The sequence below is a fragment of the Vipera berus genome (assembly GCF_964194415.1).
Source record: "Vipera berus genome assembly, chromosome: 1".
NCBI classification, from domain to species: domain Eukaryota; kingdom Metazoa; phylum Chordata; class Lepidosauria; order Squamata; family Viperidae; genus Vipera; species Vipera berus.
The window spans coordinates 42,894,715-42,921,003 of NC_138202.1; the positions used below are offsets into that span (position 1 = coordinate 42,894,715).

Genomic DNA, 26,289 nt, shown 5'->3' on the forward strand with positions numbered 1-26,289 from the left:
CTAAATTGAGGCCTCCCATTTGCATTGTTTTAACATACTTAGAAAATGAAGTATTCATTTTTAACATTCCTCCTCCAATTGGTTTAATGCTGAATTACAGAAGAGAACTAAGCAAAACCAGGTGCTCTTGCTGTATTCGCTCCAGTGTCTGAGGAGGAGCAGACCTCTCTGATTCCCTTCCCTCTCCTCCCCTCCCTCCTCCTTCCTTCCCCTTCTTCCCCTCATTCTTTCTGTCTCTCTTTCTCTCTCCCCGTTTCTCTATGATTTGGCCTTTCATTCTCTGGAAATTAAATGATGGTGGGTCTGAAGTTCTAGCAAAAGATTTAATGTACAAAAGCATTTTTAGATATTCAGCTGTACGGGCATTACTGTTTTACCTCCTTGGTTTTATTCATCAGTTTTGGACATGACAGCATTTAAAAGGTATGTTCTCTGTGTTACGTTACTATTTTGTTTCTTTTTGATAGTTTGCTGAATGCAATTTCTGAGTCAACTACTTAACTTATACATCCCATTATATTTGAAAGAGATTGTGTGGGAGAGGGGAGGAATAATTTTATTCCTTTAGTATTATGCAGATCTAATATCTGACAGCCTCTTTGTACTGAATCCAGCTGTTTATCACTGGAGCCATTTACAGAGTCTATGAAAAGTTTTTGTGCAGAAGTCCATCAACATTTATTGTAGATCAAAATCAGTTTACAGCAACGGAATGTTTTAAAAAAATATTTTCCACTAATATGCTGTTGACTAACTCAATTCCTCCTGAGAGAACTGAACAGACATATCATATGCTGTGACTATTATTTTTCCCCATGAAGATAACTATCTTGAAGTAGTTCCAGACTGCACTCTTATAGGAGGACATTTCTCTTATTTTGCAAACTAGGAAAAAATTGCTGGAAAAAAGAGGAAGTAACTGGATTGGATTGGTTTTTATATTGCTATTTAGTGTTTCTATGGCTTTGCTCAGTGTTCTTTGTGGGGTTTCATAAAGGATAAATCAGAATGTGCAGTTTAGATTTTGAATAGAAGACATAACAGAAGAAGAGATACAAAAATAAGGGGGGAAATATCTGTCATCTTCAGTTACGAGCTATTAGATTTATTTTCCCTCAGGTATGGCCTGTCTTTTTTCTTTTAATGCCTCTGAAAATGATTCCCTCTCAAGCAGTAGACACAACTAATAGAGTTTTTCTATCTTAGGAGGGGAAATTATTTAATGGCATCAGGCTGGCTATTATAGGAAAGATTCTGGATTCAGCAGAAATTTTTCCTGCTCTAGCACAGTAATTATTTATCTTCTTATGTTCTAGTCATACATGCACTCAAAGTTCTTATGAGACGTGATTATAATCCATATATGTTTGCAGTCATTGGGGGATGTGAATATGTTTTTCAGGGTGCCCAGATTGGCTGCAATGTCCGGTTGAATTAGATACTAGCTGTCACTTATACCAGTGTTTTGTTTTTCCTTTTTCCTTTTTTTGTCCTGTGAAATGACTCTTCCTTAACAGAACAGAATAATGAGAGTTGGGAGGGTTCTAGTCCAATCCCCTGAACAAGCAGGAAACCCAATATCAGGGGTAGGCAACCTTGGCTCTTTTATGACTCGTGGACTTCAACTCCCAGTATTCCTGAACCAGCTATGCTGGCTCAGGAATTCTGGGAATTGAAGTCCACGAGTCATAAAAGAGCCAAGGTTGCCTACCCCTGCCCTATACCATTCCAGACAAGTGGCTGTCCAATCTTTTCTTAAAAGCCTCCAGTGATGGCGCACCCACAATTTCTGAAGGCAAGTCATTCCACTGGTTAATTGTTCTCACTGTTAGGAAATTTCTCCTTAATTCCACGTTGGTTCTCTCCTTGATGTTTCCATCCATTGTTTCTTGACTTGCCTTCTAGAGTTTTGGAAAAATAGGTTTATCCCCTCTTCTTCGTGGCAGCCCCAGTGGCAGGAATCAAATATATGAACAACCAGTTCTCTGTGTGGATGCTGCTTCCAGAAGTCCATTCTGGGCCTGGGTAACAAAAAATTAGCTACCGGTTCTGCCGAAGTGGTGCGAACCAGCTGAATCCCACCACTGGGCAGCCCCCCAAATATTGGAACACTGCTATCTTATCATCCCTAGTCCTTCTTTTCATTAGACTAGACAAACCAATTCCTGCAACTGTTCTTCATATGTTTTAGCCTCCAGCCCCCAATCATCTTTGTTACTTTTTTCTGCACTCTTTCCAGAATCTCTACATCTTTTTTATAGTATGGTGGACAAAACTGGCTGCAATATTCTAATTGTGGTCTTACTAAGACCACAATGTTACAATCTTCCTTTGGAATACAATCTTCCTTTGGGATATGCAGTCTGCCTTTGAACTTGCACCATCTCTCTGGAAAGATTTTAAGAGAAAACAAATACAGCGAGACACGATAGATGATGCAGAAAGTTCTCCCAGACAGGTGCCTCTTATTACGTCAGGACTATAACTCCCAACATCCTTACCCATTTTTCCTGATCAGATTCTACTGTTCTTATCCTCATCCATATCAATGGTTGTCATCCTGTTGAGTGAGGAACCATGGGGTTTTCCTTGGTGGAAAAAAAAATACAGTCAGAGGACCATTTGGAACAGAAAAAAAATAGCTGGAAAGGGAAGGATGACAGCTCTTCTGAATTGCAGCCACTTTTCTCCAGCAGTTTTCCTCAGTGTGGTACCCTCTTAGAACAGGGGTGTCAAACTGCTGGCCCGTGGGCCAGATGCATCATAGCAAAACTGCACCCACCCCACTGCCGGCAATGGCAAAAAGTGGTGATATGTCGTGACACATCACGTGACGTTGCAAGTTTGACACCCCTGCTCTAGAATGCTCAGACTATAATGCTGAGAATTTCTGACCAACAGGATACTTGAGACTTATAGTCCTAATATCTCTAGAAAGCGCTGCTGCCAGAGGCTGTTCTGTTGGAGATCCTGGTTCCTCAGATATGGGGAGCAAACTGTGTACATTTTGCCTCTGAGCTGCCAGTCTCTTGACTATTTGAGACCTGATTTCAGTCTCTGTTATATATAGCATTTATACTCTATATAATGTGAAGCTACCATAAATAAATAAACACACAGCAAAATAACAGAGAATGATGAAGAGTTAGTGTTCCTGGCAATTTCAATCTCTGTTATTCTGCCATTTTGTTTGTTTTGTTTATGGTGCCTAAATCTATGCTGATTCCTGGCATCTGTCTGGACTATCCCTGCAGTTTACTTGGCAAGACTTTTCAGAAATGGTTTGCCATTGCCTTCTTCGTAAGGCTGAGAGAGATTGACTGGCCCAAGGTCACCAGCTCGCTTTGTACCTAAGGCAGAATTCAAATTCGTGGCCTCCCAATTTCTAGCCTGATGTCTTAATCACTACACCAAACTGATTCAGCTCTGCTATGTTAGCTCTAAATTACTGCAGGTATTGGTATATATTGTCAGAATGCAGTACGTTTAGCTCATGGCTGGGAAGCCCTCCAAGGTTTTGTTTCGTTTTTTACATTTTTTTATTCTGCCTTTATTGTTTTTATAAATAACTCAAGGCAGACAACATACTTAATACTCTTTCCAACCCCCCCTTATTTTCCCCACAGCAGTTCAAGAGGTAAATTGGGCTGAGAAAGAGTGGCTGCCGCAAAGTCAACCATCACAGTCTCCTGTTTTCCCACGGGACGGTAAAAGGTTTAGAGTCCCAGGGGTAGGCAACCTTGGCTCTTTTATGACTCGTGGACTTCAACTCCCAGAATTCCTGAGTCAGCTGACTCAGGAATTCTGGGAGTTGAAGTCCACGAGTCATAAAAGAGCCAAGGTTGCCTACCCCTGGTTTAGACTAGCAGAAATCCTCCATCCCCCTCCCACTCCTCTGGCAACTTAGAACAAGGGAAATGGCTGCAGCCATTGTTGACAGTACCTTAACCAGACAAAACATATGAAGAATGGTTGCAAGAATTGGGTAGGGCCAGTCCAGAGAAAAGGACTAGGGGTGACATGATAGCAGTATTCCAGTATTTGAGAGGCTGCCACAAAGAAGAGGGGGTCAAATTATTCTCCAAAGCACCAGAGGGCTGGACAAGAAACAATGGATGGAAATTAATCAAGGAGAGAAGCAATCAGGATTTAAAGAGAAAATTCCTAACAGTGAGGACAATTAACCAGAGGAACAGGTAGCATTCAGAAGTTGTAAGTGCTTTATCACTGGAGGTTTTTAAGAAGAGACTGGATAGCCACCTATCTGAAATGGAATAGGGCAGTGGTGGGATTCAGCTGGTTTGCACCACTTCGGCAGAACGGCAACTAATTTTTTGTTGCCCAGGCCCAGAATGGACTTCCAGAAGCGGCATCCACACACAGAACCAGTTGTTCCCATAGTTGAATGCCACCACTAGAATAGGGTCTCCTGTTTGAGCAGGGGAGTGGACTCAAAGACCTCCAAAATCCCTTCCAGCTCTATTCTGATTGAATTGAAATTGGCTGTCTTATTTTTTGTTCGTTTCAAGTTTGTTGCACTATATATATATATATATATATATATATATATCAGCAATGTTCATCATGTGGGACCCCTGGCTCAGCCACATGAAAAGATTATGGATTCCCACTCTTGCTTTAAGCACACCTTTTTCTCATGTAATTTTGGAAGCTGTCCTGTCATATTAAAAAACAACAACTGGTTTCTATTTACTTCAAATCACCACAGCAAATACCCATATAATAACTTTGTTATACCTCTTGCAGGTTAATGCCCATTTTCATGGCTGTTGGCTGCCTCATTAGTCATGGAACAACACAGGTGAGATACATACCGTGTGAGAAATAAGGGAAAGGATTACATGGGCTGGCATAGGGGAAAGAGAAAAATGACACAATATTAGATTCATTATAAACTTTACCAAATATAAAAATGCATGTGGCTGTGTCATTTCATCTTGGTAGCTGGTTTTTTCATGTCTATTGCTACCAAGGGAAAAAGAAAAGCATGATATTCCCTCCGATTTATAATTTTGCATTCTTCCAATTGTTTAATCCTCTTTTATTTTCTGTTTAGCAACAATGCTCAAATGGGTTTGAGATGGATCGCACGTCAGGCCAATGCTTAGGTAAGATTTTGATTATGCCCGTTCCTATCAGCTAACAATGTACCACATGATACAGTATAAGCTGTGTGCGCTGGAAGCTTTGGGTTATATTTATATTTTTCAATATGAAAAAGTATGATTTATTAATTACATCTTCAAATGAATATGACTAGATTCAACTCATTTAATTGGAACTGACCATGAAAGGGACGTGGTGTCTCAGTGGGTTAGGATGCTGAGTTTGTTGATCAGAAGGTCGGCAGTTTGGCGGGTCAAATCCCAAGTGCCACGTAACAGAGTGAGCGCCTGTTACTCGTCCCAGCTTCTTACCAACCTAGCAGTTCGAAAGCATGTAAAAATGCAAGTAGAAAAATAGGGACCACTACGGTGGGAAGGTAATAGTGTTCCGTGCGCCTTTGGCGTCTAGTCATGCCGGCCACATGACCACGGAGACGTCCTCGGACAAGCGCTGGCTCTTCGGCTTTGAAACGGAGATGAGCACCAGCCCCTAGAGTTGGAAACAACTAGCACGCATGTGCGGGGGAACCTTTATCTTTACCTTATGAAAGGGAAGAATCAATGTCTTGATTGCTGAATTTGAAATACAACATCCAATGTGGCTACAAAAAGATTAATTTTGAAGTCCTGCTTTATAATAAAGAAAATAAAACAATGAACAAAATGTAAATAGGATTGCTGCTATTGAAAGTCTGTAGTGAAACTATTAAATAGAGATATAGAACTAAAATATTATGGAGTTTATGGGAAAATATTTATCTGTTTATTAAACAGATTTATATAGCTGCCCAAGTTGCACACAATGATTCTGGATGATATACAACATTATTTATTTATTTATTTATTTATTTATTTATTTATTTATTTATTTACTTACTTATTTATTTATTTATTTAAATTTATATGCCGCCCTTCTCCCTGAGGACTCAGGGCGGTTCACAACAATAAAAATTAAAAAACATAGAATAATTTTTTTTAAAAGAATTAAACAATAAATGCAAAATTACAAGACAATTTAAGCTGGTAAAAAGCCTAATTAAAAACCGTAGTCAGTCCAGGCCCGCTTGTTGGAACAACCAGGTCTTCAGGTCACGGCAGAAGGACCGAAGGTCAGGGGCTGTCCGCAGCTCTGGGGGCAGTTCATTCCAGAGGGTCGGGGCGCCCACAGAGAAGGCTCTCCCCCTGGGGGTTGCCAGCCAGCATTGCCTGGCCGACGGCACCCTGAAGTGGCCGACTCTGTGGGAGCGAACCGGGCAATGGGAGGTTGACAATGGCAGCAGGTGGTCTCGCAAGTACCCTGGGCCTAAGCCATGTAGGGCTTTAAAGGTTATTACCAGCACCTTGAATCGCACTCAGAGGGTAACCGGAAGCCAATGCAGCTCGCGCAGGAGTGGTGTAACATGGGAGTCCTGAGATACTCCCATAAGCACCCGCGCGGCCACATTTTGCACCAGTTGAAGCCTCCGGGTGCTCTTCAAGGGCAGCCCCATGTAAAGAGCATTGCAGTAATCCAGGCGAGAAGTGACGAGGGCGTGGGTAACCATGCATAGGGCATCTCGGTCCAAAAAGGGGTGCAACTGGCGCACTAGGCAAACCTGTGCGAAGGCCCCCCTGGTCACGGCCGTTAGATGATCTTCCAAATTAAGCCGTGAATCCAGGAGGACACCCAAGTTGCGACCCCTTTCTGAGGGGGGCAATACCTCCCCCCATCAGAAGAGATAGAACTTGTTGGACAATACAAGATGCCGGTATCCACAGCCACTTGGTCTTGGAGGGGTTAAGCCTGAGCCTGTTCCTTCCCATCCCAGCCCGCACCGCCTCCAGGCACCAGGACATCACATCAGGGTGGAGATGAACAACTGGGTATCATCCACATATTGGTGATACCTCACCCCAAAGCCACAGATGATCTCACCCAGCGGCTTCATATAGATGCTAAACAGGAGAGGGGAGAGAACCAACCCCTGAGGCACCCCACAACTGAGGGGCCTCGGGGTAGATCTCTGTCCCCCTGCCAATACAAACTGCGAGCAGCCCGAGAGGTAGGAGAACCACCGTAAAACAGTGCCTCCCACTCCCAACCCCTCGAGCCGTCGCAGCAGGATACCATGGTCGATGGTATCAAAAGCCGCTGAGAGGTCAAGTAGGACCAGGACAGAGGAACAGCCCCTGTCCTGGGCCCGCCAGAGATCATCCACCAGTGCGACCAATGCCATTTCCGTGCTGTAGCCGGGTCTGAAACCAGACTGGTACGGGTCCAGATAGTCCGCTTCATCCAGGAATTACGGGAGCTGACGCACCACAACACTCTCAACAACCTTCGCTACAAAGTGAAGGTTGGAGACAGGACGGTAGTTATTCAATGAGGCTGGGTCCAGAGCAGGTTTCTTGAGGAGGGGACTCACCACCGCCTCTTTTAAGGTGGAGGGGAAGACACCCTCCATCAAAGAAGCATTGACAACTGCCTGGAGCCAGCCCCCTGTCACCTCCCAGGTGGCTGAAACCAGCCAGGAGGGACACGGGTCCAGTAAACAAGTTGTAGTGCTCAGTCTACGCATGATCCTGTCCACATCATCCAGAGTAACAGGGTCAAACTCACCCCAAATGGTATGATCAAGACCTGCCCTCTCCACTCCACCAGATTCCACCCAGTCGGAGTCTAAGCCAGTCCGGATCTGAGCGATTTTGTCCTGCAGATACTGTACAAATTCCTCAGCCCTACCCTGCAAGGGGTCATTCCTCAGTGCCTGATTAAACAGGGAGCGGGTCACTCTAAACAGGGCGGCTGGGCGGTTATCTGTGGACGCAATGAGAGCGGAAATGTAGACACACTTTGCCGCTTCCATCGCCATTAGATAAGACTTAAGATAAGTTCTTAGCTGTGTTCGATCAGATTCAGATCTGCTGGACCTCCAACAGCTCTCTAGGTATCTTTTCTGGCGCTTCATCTCCCGGAGCTCCTTGGTAAACCAGAGGGCCACCCGGGGTCTGCGCCGGGTCAGAGGCTGCAAAGGCACAACTCGATCCAAGGCCCCAGCAGCCGCCCTCTCCCAGGCTTCTACTAAGGCCTTGGCAGAGTCGTGGGCAAGGGAAGCAGGAATTGTCCCAAGCTCTGTCTGGAAACTTTCAGGGTCCATCAGGCACCTGGGGCGCAACCACCTGGTCAGTTCCGCCTCCCAGCGGAAGTCTAGCCAGAGAAGAAAATGATCGGACCATGACAGGGGTTGGATGATTAAATCCCCCCTACCCAGATCATTAATCCACTGCCCAGAGATAAAAACCAGGTCGAGTGTGTGCCCTCCATTATGGGTCGGGTCCTGAATTATTTGAGTCAGGTCCATGGCTGTCATGGAAGCCATGAACTCCTGGGCCAACTCAGACGCCTCACCCACGGAAGGCAGATTGAAATCCCCCAGAACTATAAGCCTGGGGAACTCAATCGCCAACCTGGACAAGACGTCGAGAAGCTTGGGCAGGACCGATGACACGCAGCTGGGAGACAGGTACGTAATCAATAGGCCCAACTGAACTCCAGGACCCCACTTCAAAAGGAGAGACTCACACCCGCCTATCTGAGGGACAGTGGCCACTTGCAGACAAAGACTCTCCCTAATAATAACCGCCACCTCCCCCCTGCCCCTGCCCTGGGCCCGCGGCTGGTGAAGCACCCGGAAACCTGGTGGGCATAATTCCGAGAGAGGGACACCCCCCTCTTGGCCCAACCAGGTCTCTGTGATGCAAGCCAGGTCCACGTTCTCCTCCTCAATAAGATCCTGTATGAGGGGAGTTAAAAATCTACAGTTCAACCCCCCAACCCTCACAATACCTACGATGGCAACAACACAATCAGATAAGCTATTTATTAAACAAATTTATAGAGCAATGTATTTAGAGAGTACATTGATTCAGATGCAGATCAGATAGAATAGAATAGAGCTGGAAGGGACTTTAGAGGTCTTCTAATCCAGCCCCCTGCTCAAGCAGGAGAACCTATACCATCCCAGACAAGTGGCTGTCTAGTCTCTTCTTGAAAATCTCCAGTAATGGAGCACCCACAATTTCTGGAGACAAGCTGTTCCACTGGTTAATTGTCCTCACTGTCAGGAAGTTTCTCCTTAATTCCAGGTTGCTTCTCTCTTTGATCAGCTTCCAACCATTGTTTCTTGTCCTGCTCTTTGGTGCTTTGGTGAATAACGTGACCCTCTCTTCTTTGTGGCAGCCCCTCAAGTACTGGAATACTGCTATCATGTCTCCCCTATTTCTTCTTTTCTTTAGACTAGCCAAACTCAAGTCCTGCAGCTGTTCTTCATCTCTTTTAGTCTCCAGGCCTTTGATCATCTTAGTTGCTCTTCTCTGAATTTTTTTTCCAAACTCCCAACATCTTTTTTGTGATATGGTGACCAAAATTGGTTGCAGTATTCCAGGTGTGGTCTTATGAGGGTTTTGTAAAGCAGTAGTAAAGCAGTCTTGCCCAATCTGTACTTATACCTTTGATTTTTCCTGACTAAATGTACAATTTTACTTTTCTCCACATTGAAACTCATGTTGTTGGATAGGTGCCATTGTTCAAGTTTGTCTAGATCTTTTTGGATCCTGAGTTTGTCTTCTGGGGTGTTGGCTACCCTTGCCAGTTTGGTGTCATCTGCAAATTTGATGAGTTTCCCTTCAATTCCCTCATCTAAGTCATTTATGAAGATATTGAAGAGTACTGAGCCTAAGACAGAGCCTTGTGGTACCCTGCTGCTTACTGTTTTCTTCCTTCATCACATCAGTCCCACTTTTAAATAGTGGAATAATTCAAGTAATGCCAATATGACATAAGTGTTTCTAAATAGTATTTAGCATGCTTTGCTAACTTAATGTCCCCCAGATGTATGGCCTACATGTCTCATTATCATTTCCAGCCAGGCACAATAAATGTCCATCCTGTTTACAAGTGATGGCAGTTGTCATCCATGACACTGGACAGGGAAGTTTGTCATAGGAGTATAGAAGAGTTAATTCTCTGAAACAAGAATGCAAAGCCTGAAACTCAAGGATCACAGCCAGAAGAAGACCTCTAAACAGTATGGCCAAATCATAATCATTTTACAACAGAAAAGGAAAAACTGGGAAATAATTGTTTGAAAATATTTAATTAAAAGTATTGGTGATATCATTTAAATGTCAGTTTTATTAAATCCAACTCATTTTTTTCCTGGTCCATCCACTTTTGTCTCTCAATGATTTTTGGAGTACAATCGTTCAGAGGCAACATTTGACTTCTGGGTCACTTTGGCCCTGCCTGAACAATGCAAGAGGCTTGGTGGTCTCCTCTCCTAATCATCCAACCATTTCAGCCATGTTTACAGTCCGCCCAGCTGCTACAAAGGAGTTTTGGGAAATTGCAGCTTCCTCTTTCTCTTCATCCTCGTTATTGTTGTTATTCATATAGGCATCTTTATTTGCCATCAAAGATAAATCAAACAGAAAAACAAATTTATAAAGCATTATTCAACTCTAATAGGAGCTAATCTCAGCCAAGGATCATGCTGAATAAGCTATTTCCAGGGTTTTGCAGCAGTTGCCCAGAATCTGCTATTCTATGAGTTATGTGATAAATCATATCCTAAAGGGTCAGAATGGCTATTATTCTGTTTTCACCAGTGCATATCTCCTGCTGTGGAAAAGACATCATGATTCTCAAATGCTAATGCTGCTGCATGTTATATCCCAAGCCTTTGCATTCTTTCTCTCAAAAGGGACACATAGATGCAAACATATTCAAATAACAACATAGCCCTATTATTCTAAATGGGAATAACCTTTGTTCTCCAAAATGGCTGTTGCTGTCCAATCTTATTCATCGGTTTGTTTGTGCATTTCTGAAGTCAGTTTACACTTTAGTACTCTGTGAAAGTGCCTAAAATGTGGCTGAGAGCTAGCAGGAGAATTCAAATGAATTCTTGAGAGTTCAAAATTTTGCACTGATATTTACACAAAAAAGAATATAAGGCGCGTGGAGTTCTAGAACAAGAGCCAGGTTCTACAGCTGCCAAATCAAACCTTTGCTGTCTTCGGGAAAAAAAGCCAGCCTAAAACACGTGTGCCAATGCTGTGACTTGAACAAGAAAAGGTTGTCTTTTTTGTAATTAGACATAAAAGTCTAGGTTAGAGGAAGAAAATGAAATCAGAACATTTCTACTTTTACTGAAAACAAAACAGCAAGGTAAGATGGATTTTTACTCAGCAGATACCAAAATAGGGTCAATTTGGTCTATGCCTTAATACTGTGTATGGGGTGGTCACAGCCAACTAGAACTATTCACCAAACTATGGTTTTCCAAATTTTGTCTTAATTTACAAATCACACGTGCCAAAATGAAACATTCCACTTTATGAAAGGTAGATCAGTCTAGGACTGAGGATAAATTTTAATCTGACCTTTTGCATAAAACATCCACATTGACCTAGTTCACGGGTAGGCAACCTTGGCTCTTTTATGACTCGTGGACTTCAACTCCCAGAATTCGTGAGCCAGCTGGCTCAGGAATTCTGGGAGTTGAAGTCCACGAGTCATAAAAGAGCCAAGGTTGCCTACCCCTGACCTAGTTCTTACACTTTGTTAAGATAAGTCATCTATCCATAGTGTACTAAATCCATCATAGTTAGGTTTGCACAATATGATAAGATATGTGGGTACCTTGGTGCTCTTTGATCTTGGATGTTTTCTTGCAGATGTTTCTTCACCAAACTAAGTAGCATCATCAGTGCTAGTAGGGAGTAAGGTAGCACTCTAGAGTAGCAATGTCTGCAAGAAAACAGCTGAGCTCAGAGAGCACCTAGGACCCCACAGTTCAACTGTGAGCTACAAATATTCACTTCTATGATAAGATATAAATCTGATTAAAGCAATAATGTGTGGACTCATGCAATATATTAAGCCAAAGACAGATGAATTCCATTATACATAACTTAGCATGATGGGTGAAGTCAAGTATAATGCGAAGGCTTTTGTTGGAGGAAAAGGTTGGAGAAGGTTTTCCCTGAATGCTCCTCCTACTACATTATTCTACTTCTGTCCTCCAACCATATGAGGATTGGAGGATCCCCCTCCATGCAATAGCTTTTAAGCAGGGGTCTTCAAACTCTGCCCTTTTATGACTCATGGACTTCAACTCCCAGAATTCCTCAGCCAGCATGCCTGGCTGAGGAATTCTGGGAGTTGAAATCCATGAGTCATAAAAGGGCAGAGTTTGAAGACCCCTGCTTTTAAGGGACATAGGGAATTGCAATAAAGGGGAAGGCCATGTGAAAACTATAGATTCATTTTAATGCCTTTCCCTATGAAGCACTCTGTAAATTGAGATTAACAGCCTGGATAATACCACTGTATCTGAGTTTTGCTTGGAAAATAACAACTTTAAACCATAATATTTAGGAAACAGTCTAACAGTATTGGGAGTAAGACCCATTGGACATGCATGGCATTGTTCTGAATATTAATTTAATGGATATATTACTAAACTTTAAAATCAACAACTGACTGAGCTTTTATATATTTATTACAGGCATTCCTCTACTTACAACAGTTCTTTCAGTGACCATTCAAAGTTACAACCGCACTGAAAAAAGTGACTTATGATGGTTTTTCACACTTACGACTATTGCAGCATCCCTATGGCCATGTGATCAAAATTCAGAAGCTTGGCAACTGGTTCATATTTATGACGGTTGCAGTGTCCCAGGATCATGTAATCAACTTTTGCAAACTTCTGACCAGCAAAATCAATGGGGAAGCCAGATTCACTTAACAACCGTGGCAAGAAAAGTTGTAAAATGGGGCAAAACTCACTTAAGAAATGACTCCCTTAGCAACATACATAAGTTGAGGACTACCCATATTTGTGCCCATTCTATTTATTTGGTTCGATTTATTTGTTTGAAATTAGTGGTTTTTGGTCCTTGCTGTTTACGTGCATTACATTTGAGGGGGTAGGGATGGATATTATTAAAAATCAGTCTATGTCTGTAAACTTCTCCTTTTCTTAAATTATCTCAAAAAGAAATTTACACTGAACTATTAAATTTGAAATTGAAAAGCAGGATAAATAATTTATGATGTGATTAAAAGTCAATACATTAATTAGTTGACTGAACAACAAGTGAATAATCAGACACAAAATATCAATCAGCAGAGAGCCAAGTTAACATTTCCATTTCTGGATTATTTCAGATATTGATGAATGCCGCACTATTGCTGAGGCCTGTAGAGGAGACATGGTGTGTGTCAACCAAAATGGCGGCTATTTATGCGTCCCACGAACAAATCCTATCCAGCGATCCCCATATATGAATCCTTACATACCTAGTCTGTACCCACCGCCTCCAGTCCCAGCTCCTGCTCCAAATTATCCTAATGTTGGAAGAACGCCTCCCATTTGTCGGTTTGGGTATCGAATGAATGAAAATAACCAGTGTGTAGGTAAATAGCAAGATGTTTCATTTGTGCCTGTCATGTACAGATTTTTAGCGTATCACAATTTGCTATCTGAATTGTTTGTGTGTGTGTGTGAGAGAGAGAGGAGTGAGACAGAGAGAGAGAGAGAGAGAGAGAGAGAGAGAGGGAGAGAGGGACAAAACAAGAGTATACGTAATCCTCGACTTATAACCGTTCATTGAGTGACCATTTGAAGTTACAACAGCAATGAAAAAAGTGAATTATGACCATTTTTCACAACATACGATCAAATGTCTCACTTAGCAACATACATTTTGGGCTCATTTGTGGTCGTTAGTCAAGGAATACCTGTATACATTGGTCCATTGGTTTCATGACTGAATAGCGAAACTCTGGCGAAAGGCCCAGGCAGCATTTTCCTGCTTTATTGTGCCTTGTCTATCTTTCAATGGCCTCTGTACCACCTTTGAATTGCTGATTATGTCAAAACAAGACATTTATCATGGTGAAATGTTTGTTTTGTTGACTTTTCTTTTGAACTAGTACCTTGCACATGAGGTAGGTAGGTTCATGCTGATGATTCTGACTGCCAGCTGTTTGAACCATCTAATGGGGGATAAATAGTGAATATATCTCATTCATGTACCAACTATTTTTATTACGAAATAACAGGCTTCAGGCTATAACTGTGCTGTTTTCTTTCAAACTTCTTTGTGATTTGTTGCTTTAACAGCTGTTTGTTTGGACATTGCTGTTTCCTTACAGGTAGCCCTTGTTTAGCAACCACAATTGCCATTGGCAACTTGGTCATTAAGCAACATGGTCACTAAATGAAACTACAAATGTGCATACAACTTGTTGACACATGAATAATTAGTAAGCATCAACACACACATCCTAGGCAGGCAGCAGGATAATATCTCCCAGATACTTCTTTGCAGTTTTTAAATATATTTCTTAAAAGAAAGAATATGATTATATCCAGGATATATATTATTTTGAAACTTCTTAATTCCTGGTGGAAGTAGATTATATTTCTGAAGCAAAACACAGTGTCATATTTAGACCAATATTTTTGTTTTGGCTATTTCCATATTTAACCCATTTAATCATGTAGTCCCTGAAGCTCTAGACTGCTTAGCCATAATAATCTTTTTGGCGAAAGAATTCAGTTTAGTAACCACCTTTATTCTTCTTATTCTTTCACTATAATTTCTAAACTAAAAAATTTCCTTCATCCCATTCCATAATTTTCTCCTTCATACTGATTTGGCAATCTTTGTTCAGTATTGCTAGAAATGTAGTGCAAAGATCTCTTTCTTTCTTTCTTTCTTTCTTTCTTTCTTTCTTTCTTTCTTTCTTTCTTTCTTTCTTTCTTTCTTTCTTTCTTTCTTTCTTTCTTTCTTTCTTTCTCTTTCTTTCTTTCTTTCTTTCTTTCTTTCTTTCTTTCTTTCTTTCTTTCTTTCTTTCTTTCTTTCTTTTTCTTTCTTCTTTCTTTCTCTCTCTCTCTCTCTCTCTCTCTCTTTCTTTCTTTCTTTCTCATTTCCATCGTTAGTCTTCATTCTGGCTAAAATGCTTAGTAAACGGTTGATTTAAAAGGCCGGTGCAGTACATAGTAACAAGGGTAGAGAACAGAGGAAGTGAAAAAGAAGAAATAAGTCCGTTGTATATTCTACATATTGCCAATTTTTTCTGCTTTTATCAGGAAAAAACTATAGGAGACTTCTGGTAATTTTGTAATACCTGTTTATTTACAAGTGTACAAAAATGGCACAGAGGAGAGACCCATAAACAAAGAGACGGTCCTGTTTTTTAAAGTATCCAATCTTCAAACAGCAACATTCCCTTGGAACCTCAGGTCCTTATTGCTCTTGGAATACAAAATTCAGGCTTATTTATCAATATTTAAATTTGTTAAGCATTTTAATGTACCCTTTTTCACCTAGGTAAGATTTGATAGCTGGCAGTCCTCAGACATGAATTGACTGGACAACAGTAAATTGGAAAGACGACAGTTGCACTGAAAAATTTCAGCTGTATAAAGAAAATCCAAATTGCATGCTGGCAACTAAAAAAAAAAGGTTACACATCCTACACAACCTAAATATAATCTTCCTAAAATACAGGAACCCTGATTGTAGGCTGTTTGGCCAGATACCTATCCTTGTATGCCATTGCAGGTGACTGCCTTTCCCTGTGAAATAAGTTTGGTGCATTAAATGCGATGTATGTCATGGCAGGTACCATGTCTTCTCATATAAAGATTGATGGAAAACAATCAAGTTGAGCAATTGCCTGGTAATCTTTCCCCAATTATTGTCCTTGCTTCTTTGGAACAGCCCTAACCTTTCAAAACTTAGTGTGGCTAAGTTAAAAAGTGCACACATAAAGGATTCCCCTCTCCTTTAGTTTTAAGTTCACACTCCTCACATATCTCTTTAGGTCCCCTTGGAGATCTTTCTAGTTTGGGATGGTGATTCCCTGCCCAAAATTAGCCGTCCCAATTTTTTAACCCGTCTACATCAGTATTCTTAGCGCTTCATGGTTTTTAGTTTCTTTTCTTATTCTTTCTCACAATCAGCCTTTGGATTCAGCCATCCTATTTTTACAGATGTGGAATTGAAGCTGAGGCATAACGTTTTTTCCCACCCAATGAGTCCATTTTTATGAGCTGGAATTTCAACTACTAATTCAAGTTCCAAATGTAACACCCTGTCCTTTGGCTCTTCTCTTTTTTCATTTGTTTTTCATTCCTGATTGTTCATCTGGGACTAGAGGCACTAAATTTTAATGTGTGTTGTCCCTATTCTTAATCATTTTTAGGATGTTTTTCAGTGTTGAAAGCACTGAAAAAGCACCTTCTAGTTCCAAATCACAGATGTATTAATTTTTTTAACAGTTTCTTGGCTTTTCTTTTGCTTGCAGCTCTCCATTAGTTTTATTCACTTGTATAAATGTGTAGTGAAGAGTTGGTTTCTCATGACATTAAATTTCATAACGGAAAGCCAGTTTTTCTTTCATTGGACAATACAGTCCTCACAATGCAGTGAGAGACTTCCTGTCATTTAGGCAGGTTCATCATAGTAAGAGCAGGTCTGAACTGGAAAAAATTGATTCTCCAGACATGCAGAATTCAATTATATATTATACTTTTGTTCTACTCTTCTTTCTGAGAGATTAGAAGAGTCTTCATTTTGCATATTGTCTTTACAAAAATCCTGAGAAAAATGTTAGACTAAAGCCTGAAGCCCAAAGTTTTATTTCATTAAAATCTAGATTTGCTCCAACCCTTCCATTGTAGCAAATGGACTTGATTCTCATGTATATGATTTAGAGTGATGTGAATGAACCTCAGAATCGTTTACTTCTTTCTCTTTCTTCACCAGCCCGGCTTTGCAATTTACCATGGTTAAAAATATGAAAAACAAGAGCAATGGGTTTTTCTTTCTTCTGACTTTACCCAAGGACAAAAAAGAACAGGGAGCTATTTTAGCTGGTGCTTAATTTAAGATTATGCCTAAATGAAGCAAGTAGCTCTTTCATTTGTTCTTTATTCGCTTTTTCAAACCACTTACCTGGCTTTCCTTTCGTTGCAGTATTCATTTCTCTCTCTCATTTAGCACTGGCAAAACATGAAATTAATACAGGTTTTAATATTTCCAATCTATTTTAATATCATTTAGGATAGTAACCATTTCAAGTGCTGAATAAAAAAGCATATAAGAAACAATTAAATTACATTGTCCATTAGTAACCTTTTTGTTATGTGCCATGGGATAATTGAGACAAAAAAATCTGTACAGTGCACCAAAAGCTTTTACACATGTATTTATGGCCTTGGATTAAGTTGAAGAAGTGACAGATAGTCCTCAATTTAAAACAATGGTTTGAGGTTATTTTTATTTTTATTTTTTTTATTTTAATTCCATTTATATCCCGCCCTTCTCCGAAGACTCAGGGCGGCTTACAAGCTTAGCAGTAGCCTTCATTCTATGTATATGCCTGCTTATTAGGGCTTTCACACACACCCCAAGCGGCATTATTACAAAGTCAGCTTAATTGCCCCCAACAATCTGGGTCCTCATTTTACCTACCTCGGAAGGATGGAAGGCTGAGTCAACCTTGAGCCTGGTGGGATGCGAACCTGCACTAATTGCAGGCAGCTGGTGTTACTTAAGGAGGCATTAGCCCACTGCTCCACCAAGGCTCTTATGACGGTCTTGGAAAAAGTTGCGACCATTGCACCATCCCTCACGGTCATGTGATTGCAATATCTCTGGGGTACATCTTCTGTCAAACTCTGAGAGAAAAGAGCTTGCAATGGTGGCTGCTCCAAGCTGCTAGTTTGGGTATTTTCCATGTTACTGTCCACTATGGAAACTTTCTTGAAATCTCCACATGGCTTCTGTCATGTTGAAATAGTCTTCAGTCTTCTGGAAAATCGTGCTGTCTTAGCTTTGATATAGCATCAAGAGATGGCAGCACTCGTATTGACACATCAGACTGATTGCTATTCTTGGCTCCTATGTTTCTTGGTTCAGATTTATTTGTTCTCTTCATTTTGATTCCAGATATAAATCTGGCTGCATTCCTATGCCACAATCAAGATGTTTGGCCAAAATATATAGAAATATAAATTCGTTCATCAACATTTGCAGATTAGCCAGACAACATTTTCAGATTTAAAGGGCACAGGGTTGGCCAAGACTGCTATAAGGAAAGGGAGATGTTGCTTTAATATCTTGTCTTAAGAACAAACGTATTTTTGCTTTTTAGAAACATAAATGCAGCATTTTGCCTTGTGGACTTTTAATATATCTGACCTACTTTTTTGCCAATTCATACAGTTATATTTCCTTCACTGAGCCTCTTTTCACATTATATTTGTGAATCTCAGATAAAGGGTATGACTAACTGATGAGAACATAAATGAGTTCGAAATGATCATCTTAGCCTCCCAAATTCTTTATTAGCAATTTGAATAATTTGCACAAATAATGAGCTGTCATAAGTTGACTAGTTCCTGTGGATAAGCCCTGAGCCGGGCCAAAACAGGAATGAAAGAGTTAATTAGCAAGGTCCACTCAAAAAGCCTTGACAAATACTTAAACATACATTTGCCTTGCCTTCCAGCTAATATAAGAGAGACAGAACCTGTGGCTCAGGAGGTTAAAACACTCCCTGATATACAATCAGCCCGGGTTCGAATCTCAGATAAAGGGTATGACTAACTGATGAGAACATAAATGAGTTCGAAATGATCATCTTAGCCTCCCAAATTCTTTATTAGCAATTTGAATAATTTGCACAAATAATGAGCTGTCATAAGTTGACTAGTTCCTGTGGATAAGCCCTGAGCCGGGCCAAAACAGGAATGAAAGAGTTAATTAGCAAGGTCCACTCAAAAAGCCTTGACAAATACTTAAACATACATTTGCCTTGCCTTCCAGCTAATATAAGAGAGAAAGAACCTGTGGCTCAGGAGGTTAAAACACTCCCTGATATACAATCAGCCCGGGTTCGAATCTCAGATAAAGGGTATGACTAACTGATGAGAACATAAATGAGTTCGAAATGATCATCTTAGCCTCCCAAATTCTTTATTAGCAATTTGAATAATTTGCACAAATAATGAGCTGTCATAAGTTGACTAGTTCCTGTGGATAAGCCCTGAGCCGGGCCAAAACAGGAATGAAAGAGTTAATTAGCAAGGTCCACTCAAAAAGCCTTGACAAATACTTAAACATACATTTGCCTTGCCTTCCAGCTAATATAAGAGAGACAGAACCTGTGGCTCAGGAGGTTAAAACACTCCCTGATATACAATCAGCCCGGGTTCGAATCTCAGATAAAGGGTATGACTAACTGATGAGAACATAAATGAGTTCGAAATGATCATCTTAGCCTCCCAAATTCTTTATTAGCAATTTGAATAATTTGCACAAATAATGAGCTGTCATAAGTTGACTAGTTCCTGTGGATAAGCCCTGAGCCGGGCCAAAACAGGAATGAAAGAGTTAATTAGCAAGGTCCACTCAAAAAGCCTTGACAAATACTTAAACATATATATATATATATATATATATATATATATATATATATATATATATATATATATATATATGTAAATGATCCAAACATTTAAAGAGCGACTACAACTAGAAATATCAATAGACTTATCATATAAGAATCAACGCTAGCTGCAACATGCTGTTGACCATACACTCAGTGGTCAACAAAAGATGTACCATGATATGGTATTTAAATTTTACAGAAAGCAATCTTCTTTTCCTTTAAGTATCCTCACAGTCTGGGTGAACTATAAATATGCTATTTGTGATTTTATTACATATGACAATTGGTGGAGTGCTTAAGTATTTAGATGTTAGGGTATGCATTTCATTTCAGTTTTAAGCTTAGTAAGAATCAATATAGACAGATGGAATTATTTTTAAATGTCCATATTTTTCCTGTCCCCTTCATGAATTACTGCCTTGTCGTGGCTAAGGGGCTTGTGTAATTCAATGAAGCTATGAGCTATGCCGTGCAGGGCCACCCAAGACGGACAGGTCATAGCAGAGAGTTCTGACAAAACATGATCCACTGAAGAAGGAAATGGCAACCCACTCCAGTATCTTTGCTATGAAAACCCTATGGACAGTACCAAAAGGCAAAACGATATGACACTGGAAGATGAGCCCTTCAGGTCAGAAGGTGTCCAATATGCTACTGGGGAAGAGCAGAGGGCTAGTACTAGTAGCGCCAGAAAGAATGAAGCAACCGGGCCAAAGCCGAAAGGACGCTCAGGAACCTGGAATGTAAGATCCATGAATCAAGGAAAGCTGGACATGGTCAAACAAGAGATGACAAGACTGAACATCGACATCTTAGGAATCAGCGCATTAAAATGGACAGGAATGGGTGAATTTAATTCAGATGACCATCAGGTATACTACTGCGGGCAAGAATCCCTCAGAAGAAATGGAGTAGCCTTCATAGTCAATAAAAGAGTACGAAAAGCAATACTGGGATACAATCTCCAAAATGACAGAAAGATTTCAGTTTGAATCCAAGGCAAACCATTCAATATCACAGTAGTCCAACCACCAATGTTGAACAGGATGAAATTGACTGATTCTATGAAGCCCTACAGCACCTTATAGAACTAACACCAAAAAATGATGTCCTTATCATCATAGGGCACGGGTCGGCAACCCGCGGCTCCGGAGCCGCATGCGGCTCTTTGAGCCGTCTCCTGCGGCTCCCAGTCACCCGGTGCGCGCGCACCTCTCCAAACGGGAGGAGGTGCGCGCGCACCACTCCAAACGGGAGGTGCGCGCGCACCACTCCAAACGGGAGGTGCGCGCGCACCACTCCAAACGGGAGGTGCGCGCGCACCACTCCAAACGGGAGGTGCGCGCGCACCACTCCAAACGGGAGGTGCGCGCGCACCACTCCAAAGGTTTGGAGAGCTGCGCGTGCACCTCTCTCGCACCTCCATCCGAACACCCGTTTGAAGACCTGCTGGTGTTCGGGCGGAGGTGCGGTTTGGAGACCTGGTGGTGCTGGTTTAGAAAGCTGCTGCGGCCTGCAGCAGCTTTCTAAACCGGCACCAGCAGGTCTCCAAACCGCTGTTCGGGCGGAGGTGCGTGCGCAGCTCCGCCCGAACACCCGTGTCGAGACCTGCTGGTGTTCGGGCGGAGGTCAGGCGGCAGTTTGGAGGTCCCGGGGGTGGCTCCGGCGACGCCCGGGCTGAAGGCGGCGCCGCAACCCAGCGCCCGTCACCACGGAGACCCGTCGCCGTTGGCGTGCAGGTGCGTCCACATAAAAAAAAGTGGAACCGCACGCGTGTATCCACGCACGCGCATGTGCAAAAAATTTTTTGCGCATGCGCAAAACATTTTGTTTTATGCGCATGCGCGTGCGTGGATGCACACGCGCGGCTCCCACTTTTTTTTATGTGTGATGGAACCAGTTCCCAGTGGCTCTTTTGCTTTTTCAGGTTGCCGACCCCTGTCATAGGGGATTGGAATGCTAAAGTAGGAAGCCAAAAGATAACCAGAATAAGAAGCACGTTTGGCCTTGGAGTACAAAATGAAGCAGGGCACAGGCTGATAGAATTTTGTCAAGGGAATACGATGGTCATAGCAAACACTCTTTTCCAACAACCCAAGAGACGGCTCTACACATGGACATCACCAGACGGCCAACACAGAAATCAGATTGACTATGTGCTCTGCAGCCAAAGATGGAGAAGCTCTATACCAGGGGTGTCAAACTGCCGGCCCACGGGCTGCACGCGTCACGATGAAACCGTGCCCACCCCATTGCCGGCAATGGAGAAAAAGCTCTGATATGTCGCGCGACATCACGTGACATCGTGAGTTTGACATGCCTGTTCTATACAGTCAGTAAAAACAAGACCAGGAGCTGACTGTGGCTCAGACCATGAGCTTCTCATTGCAAAATTTAGGCTTAAGCTGAAGAAAGTAGGGAGAAGCACTAGGCCACTCAGGTATGAACTAAATCATATCCCTGACGAATATACAGTATAGGTGACAAATAGATTTAAGGAATTAGATCTGATAGACAGAGTGCCTGAAAAACTATGGACAGAGGTTCGCAACATTGTAGAAGAAGTAGCAACTAAAACCATCCCAAAGAAAAAGAAATGCATGAAAGTAAAATGGCTGTCTGAGGAAGTTTTGCAAATAGCTGAGGAAAGGAGGGAAGCAAAAGGCAAGGGAGAAAAAGAAAGATACGCCCAATTGAATGCAGAATTCCAGAGAATAGCTAGAAGAGATAAGAACGCCTTCCTAAATGAACATTGCAAAGAAATAGAAGAAAACAATAGAATAGGGAGGACCTTCAAGAAAATTGAAAATAGGGAGTATCTCTTCAAGAAAATTGGAGAGATGAAGGGAACGTTTCATGCAAAAATGGGCACAATAAAGGACCAAAATGGCAGGGACCTAACAGAGGCAGAAGAGATTAAGAAGAGGTGGAAAAATTAACCAGAAGAACTATACAAGAATGAGCTTAACGTCCCAGATAACCACAATGAAGTGGTCACTGACCTTGAGCCAGACATCCTAGAATGTGAAGTGAAGTGGGCCTTAGAAAAGCTGAGCAACAACAAAGCTAGTGGAGGTGACAGTATTCCAGCTGAGCTATTCAAAATCTTAAAAGACGATGCAGTAAAAGTGCTACACTCAATTTGCCAGCAAATTTGGAAAACTCAACAGTGGCCACAGGATTGGAAAAGTTCAGTTTACATTCCAATTCCAAAGAAAGGCAGTGCCAAAGAATGTTCAAGCTATCGCACCATTGCACTCATTTCACATGCTATTAAAGTTATGCTTAAAATCCTACAAGCTACAGTCCAGCAGTATGTGGATCGACAACTACCAGAAGTATAGGCAGGATTTCAAAGAGGCAGAGGAACTAGAGATCAAATTGACAACATACGCTGCATCATGGAGAAAGCTAGGGAGTTCCAGAAAAACATCTACTTCTGCTTCATTGACTATGCTAAAGCCTTTGATTGTGTGGATCACAATAAACTGTGGCAAGTTCTTAAAGATATGGGTGTACCAGACCATCTTATTTGTCTCTTGAGAAACCTATATGCGGGTTAAGAAGCAACAGTGAGAACTGGATCTGACCAAGGAAAACTTAGTACAAATTGTATAATGCTGTTAACACTGCAGTGTCTTCTTTGAGTTTAGATTACAATTGTAATCAGATTGCAATTGACTCCTATTCCAAGATAGGGGTTTTTCTGCCATTACTATTATCAAGCCCAATATTCCTATACTATATTTGTGCATAAAAGTTTTGTTTCTAAGTGAACTTTGCACCTGTCTCATTAAGTTTTATTGTTATTTTTGATCCATTTCTCCAACCCATCAAGATCATTTAAAATTTTAAGTCAGTATTCTATGATGTAAATTTCCCCATACAATTTTGTGATATTGCAGATTGAATTAGTATTCCATCTACCTCTTTATCCAAATCTTGCTACTCCAATTTGATGAGCATTCTTAATTTTCAAGACAGCTATGTAACCACTTTATTGCCATGACATCCAGCTCATAAACTAGCTTCCCTAATCAGCATGTCATAGTAGTTCATCAAATGCTTTACTACAATCAAGATGTAATATGTTTATACACGCCTGCCATCTAATAGAGAAGTTTTTCAATAAAAATGTTGATTATACACACACGCACACACTCAACATAGGAACCAAATTAGATATGGGTCCAGATCACAAATGGAAGATTTCTTACTACAGAGCATCCAGTCTACTTCCTCAGGTTGCACAAATTCAGAACAATCTCGGATTACATTGCAAGATATCACTCCACTCATGTCACATGGATCTGCCCAAATGTTGTTTAATACTACAGTAAGTGAACATGAGCAATTTTAACAACAAAGAAATGAACAAAACCATCCCAGTGGCTTGCAGGCTTCTTGTCCCCCTCCCCCCCTATTCTTGTTCCTCCCCCAAAATAGTTTGCATTTCCCTGAACAGAGCTGCTGGGCAGGAATCTCTGGACACAACTTTACTGAAGCTTTACAATGATGTAGAATTAGCCATTTAGTTATGTTTCCTGTCTGGTTTACCTGGGAGGGTTCACTAAATGCTTTGTTGCTCTGAAGTGCTTGTCAATGGAATAACGGTTCTGAGAATGTTTCTGCAAAAATTATTGTCTCTGACTCACTCAAAGACTATTTGGCATTTCCCCCTTAGCTACGTTTTTGATCATTATATGGATTAGTTATGACCCAATTCTACTTCCATTGCCCTTCTACCCTTCTAAGTAACTGCCTTTCACAGTCACTTAAATATGCCTTGTGACATTTCTATTTATAACATTAGTGTTGTTAACATTTCACGCCAAAGCACGTAGTTTCTATGTGAACAGGCCCTGCAGAATTGTACATTATATTATGTGTTACTCTTCAGCCACGTTCTATGAGGTACCAAGTCTCTTTTCTTTGACTTTGACAATATAGCGTATATGATGTATTACAAAAAATAATAATCTGCAATTTCCAATTCTGAGACCAAAGACACAATAATAAAACAACTGACATGGGGCTTCTAGAAAAAACCCAGCAGAGCAAGGATTCAGCCTATTCTTCCCTTCAGGCTCCAGATGTCAAGCCTTGTAATGGCCAAGGGATTCTTGAGCCAATAATGTTACATGCAGATATAGCTAATATCTAGCTTGACCCACAGTGTGTAGTGATATATTATTGCTTCTGTTGATGACTTCTCTTCACGTAAAATGACAAAAGGATTCCTACATGAGATGCTTATAATCTGAACCTTTGCATAAGAGGCAAATGGAGTGGTCCAGAGATTAACAACAAAGAGAACATGTATTCAGATCATAGATACATATCATCACAAAGAGGTTAGTTCTGTTGCAAATTCACCATTTAGTGTATAGCCCTAAGAATAACCATGATATTTCATTTTATTTCATTTCAGCTCTTTTCAAACATTAGAATCTGGGCATGCTTACATACAGGATCACCTCTAGTTTCTTTTGGCCAGTAGCTCAGAGATATCAATCATTCAGTATGTGGCCCCCTGCCATTAAATGATTGCCATGAACTCCCCCCCCCATCACCGCCCCCCTGTTCAGGTTTACATTCCACCTCATTTTTTATCTGATTATATGCCTCCAATCTCTTCAAATTCTGATTCTCTAGTTCATAGACTTTATTATTTTGGGGTTACCATCATAATAATTCTTCTTAGATGCATAAAGAAATAACATATGCATTTGTGGACCTGATGAAGAACTAGGCTATTTTTAAAAATTAAAAATCTAGTAGAAGTGTAAAAATTATTCTGTGTGTTTTTCTGCCAAAGGCTAACATAGCTTTGTTACTTTATCTGGGTAATTGCCTTCCTTAAAAGTTTCAGTACTGTAAAGCAGTTTATCAAATGAATTACTAAGGATAAACTACACACAGCTAAGTATTACATCAGATCCTGATTTCTTTCATTTATTCATGTTTTAAAGTAGAATACCTTTTTTTACAATAAGTACTAAATTGCAGCATAAATGAATTATTCTTTGAACTGATATTAAAGGCATTTCTAAATAACTTTAGTACTTCAAAGAAGTAAAGTGGATATGGGTTTTGTAATGTGTACATTGGTAAAAACATTACATAGACTCTGTCCATTTAATGGTAATGAGGACACAGCTGTTATATTTTTCAAGCCAAAACTACTCAAGGATGTTTCTCCAGGGCTGGCATTTGTCCAATACATCTTCTTTACTTAGAAAGAATCCCCAAAGCCACATTGCTTAGAGAAGAATTAGTGTAGCTTTATGAGGGTTGCACTTGGAGCACAGCTGGCTAAGGATCAGATCCAACATTTAATAACATTTGAAAAGCAATTTACTTTCCCCTGCATAAGCTGTCTGGTTTCAGCAAAGCCAAAGATCACACATAAAGAATGGACAATCTTTTCTTTTCCAGAACCTATCAAAATTTTCCCCAAGGTAACTGACAAGATGGCGGGTTAGAGATACCAGTGAGAAATTCACCTTTTCCACCAACTCTCTTATAAAAGATTCTTGTTATCTTTGTGCTAAGAGAAAATTCTTAAATATCATAAAGCTCATGAAGACTTATGCCTATAATTAAAACTGGTTAGTTTTAAACAGTTTCTACCAAACTCTAAAAAGC

At 40.9% G+C, this 26,289-nt stretch overlaps 1 protein-coding gene across 1 annotated transcript in view; it reads left to right on the plus strand.

Moving 5' to 3' along the window:
• Positions 1-218: 218 nt before the first annotated feature.
• The window catches only part of FBLN5 (fibulin 5), a 51,162-nt gene continuing 25,091 nt past the window's right edge, over positions 219-26,289 (plus strand). The window contains exons 1-4 of the mRNA XM_081325636.1: positions 219-423; positions 4,768-4,822; positions 5,078-5,129; positions 13,342-13,590. Of these exons, the coding sequence (XP_081181762.1) occupies positions 407-423; positions 4,768-4,822; positions 5,078-5,129; positions 13,342-13,590 (373 nt within the window). The 5' untranslated portion in view covers positions 219-406. The remainder of the gene's footprint in view (positions 424-4,767; positions 4,823-5,077; positions 5,130-13,341; positions 13,591-26,289) is intronic.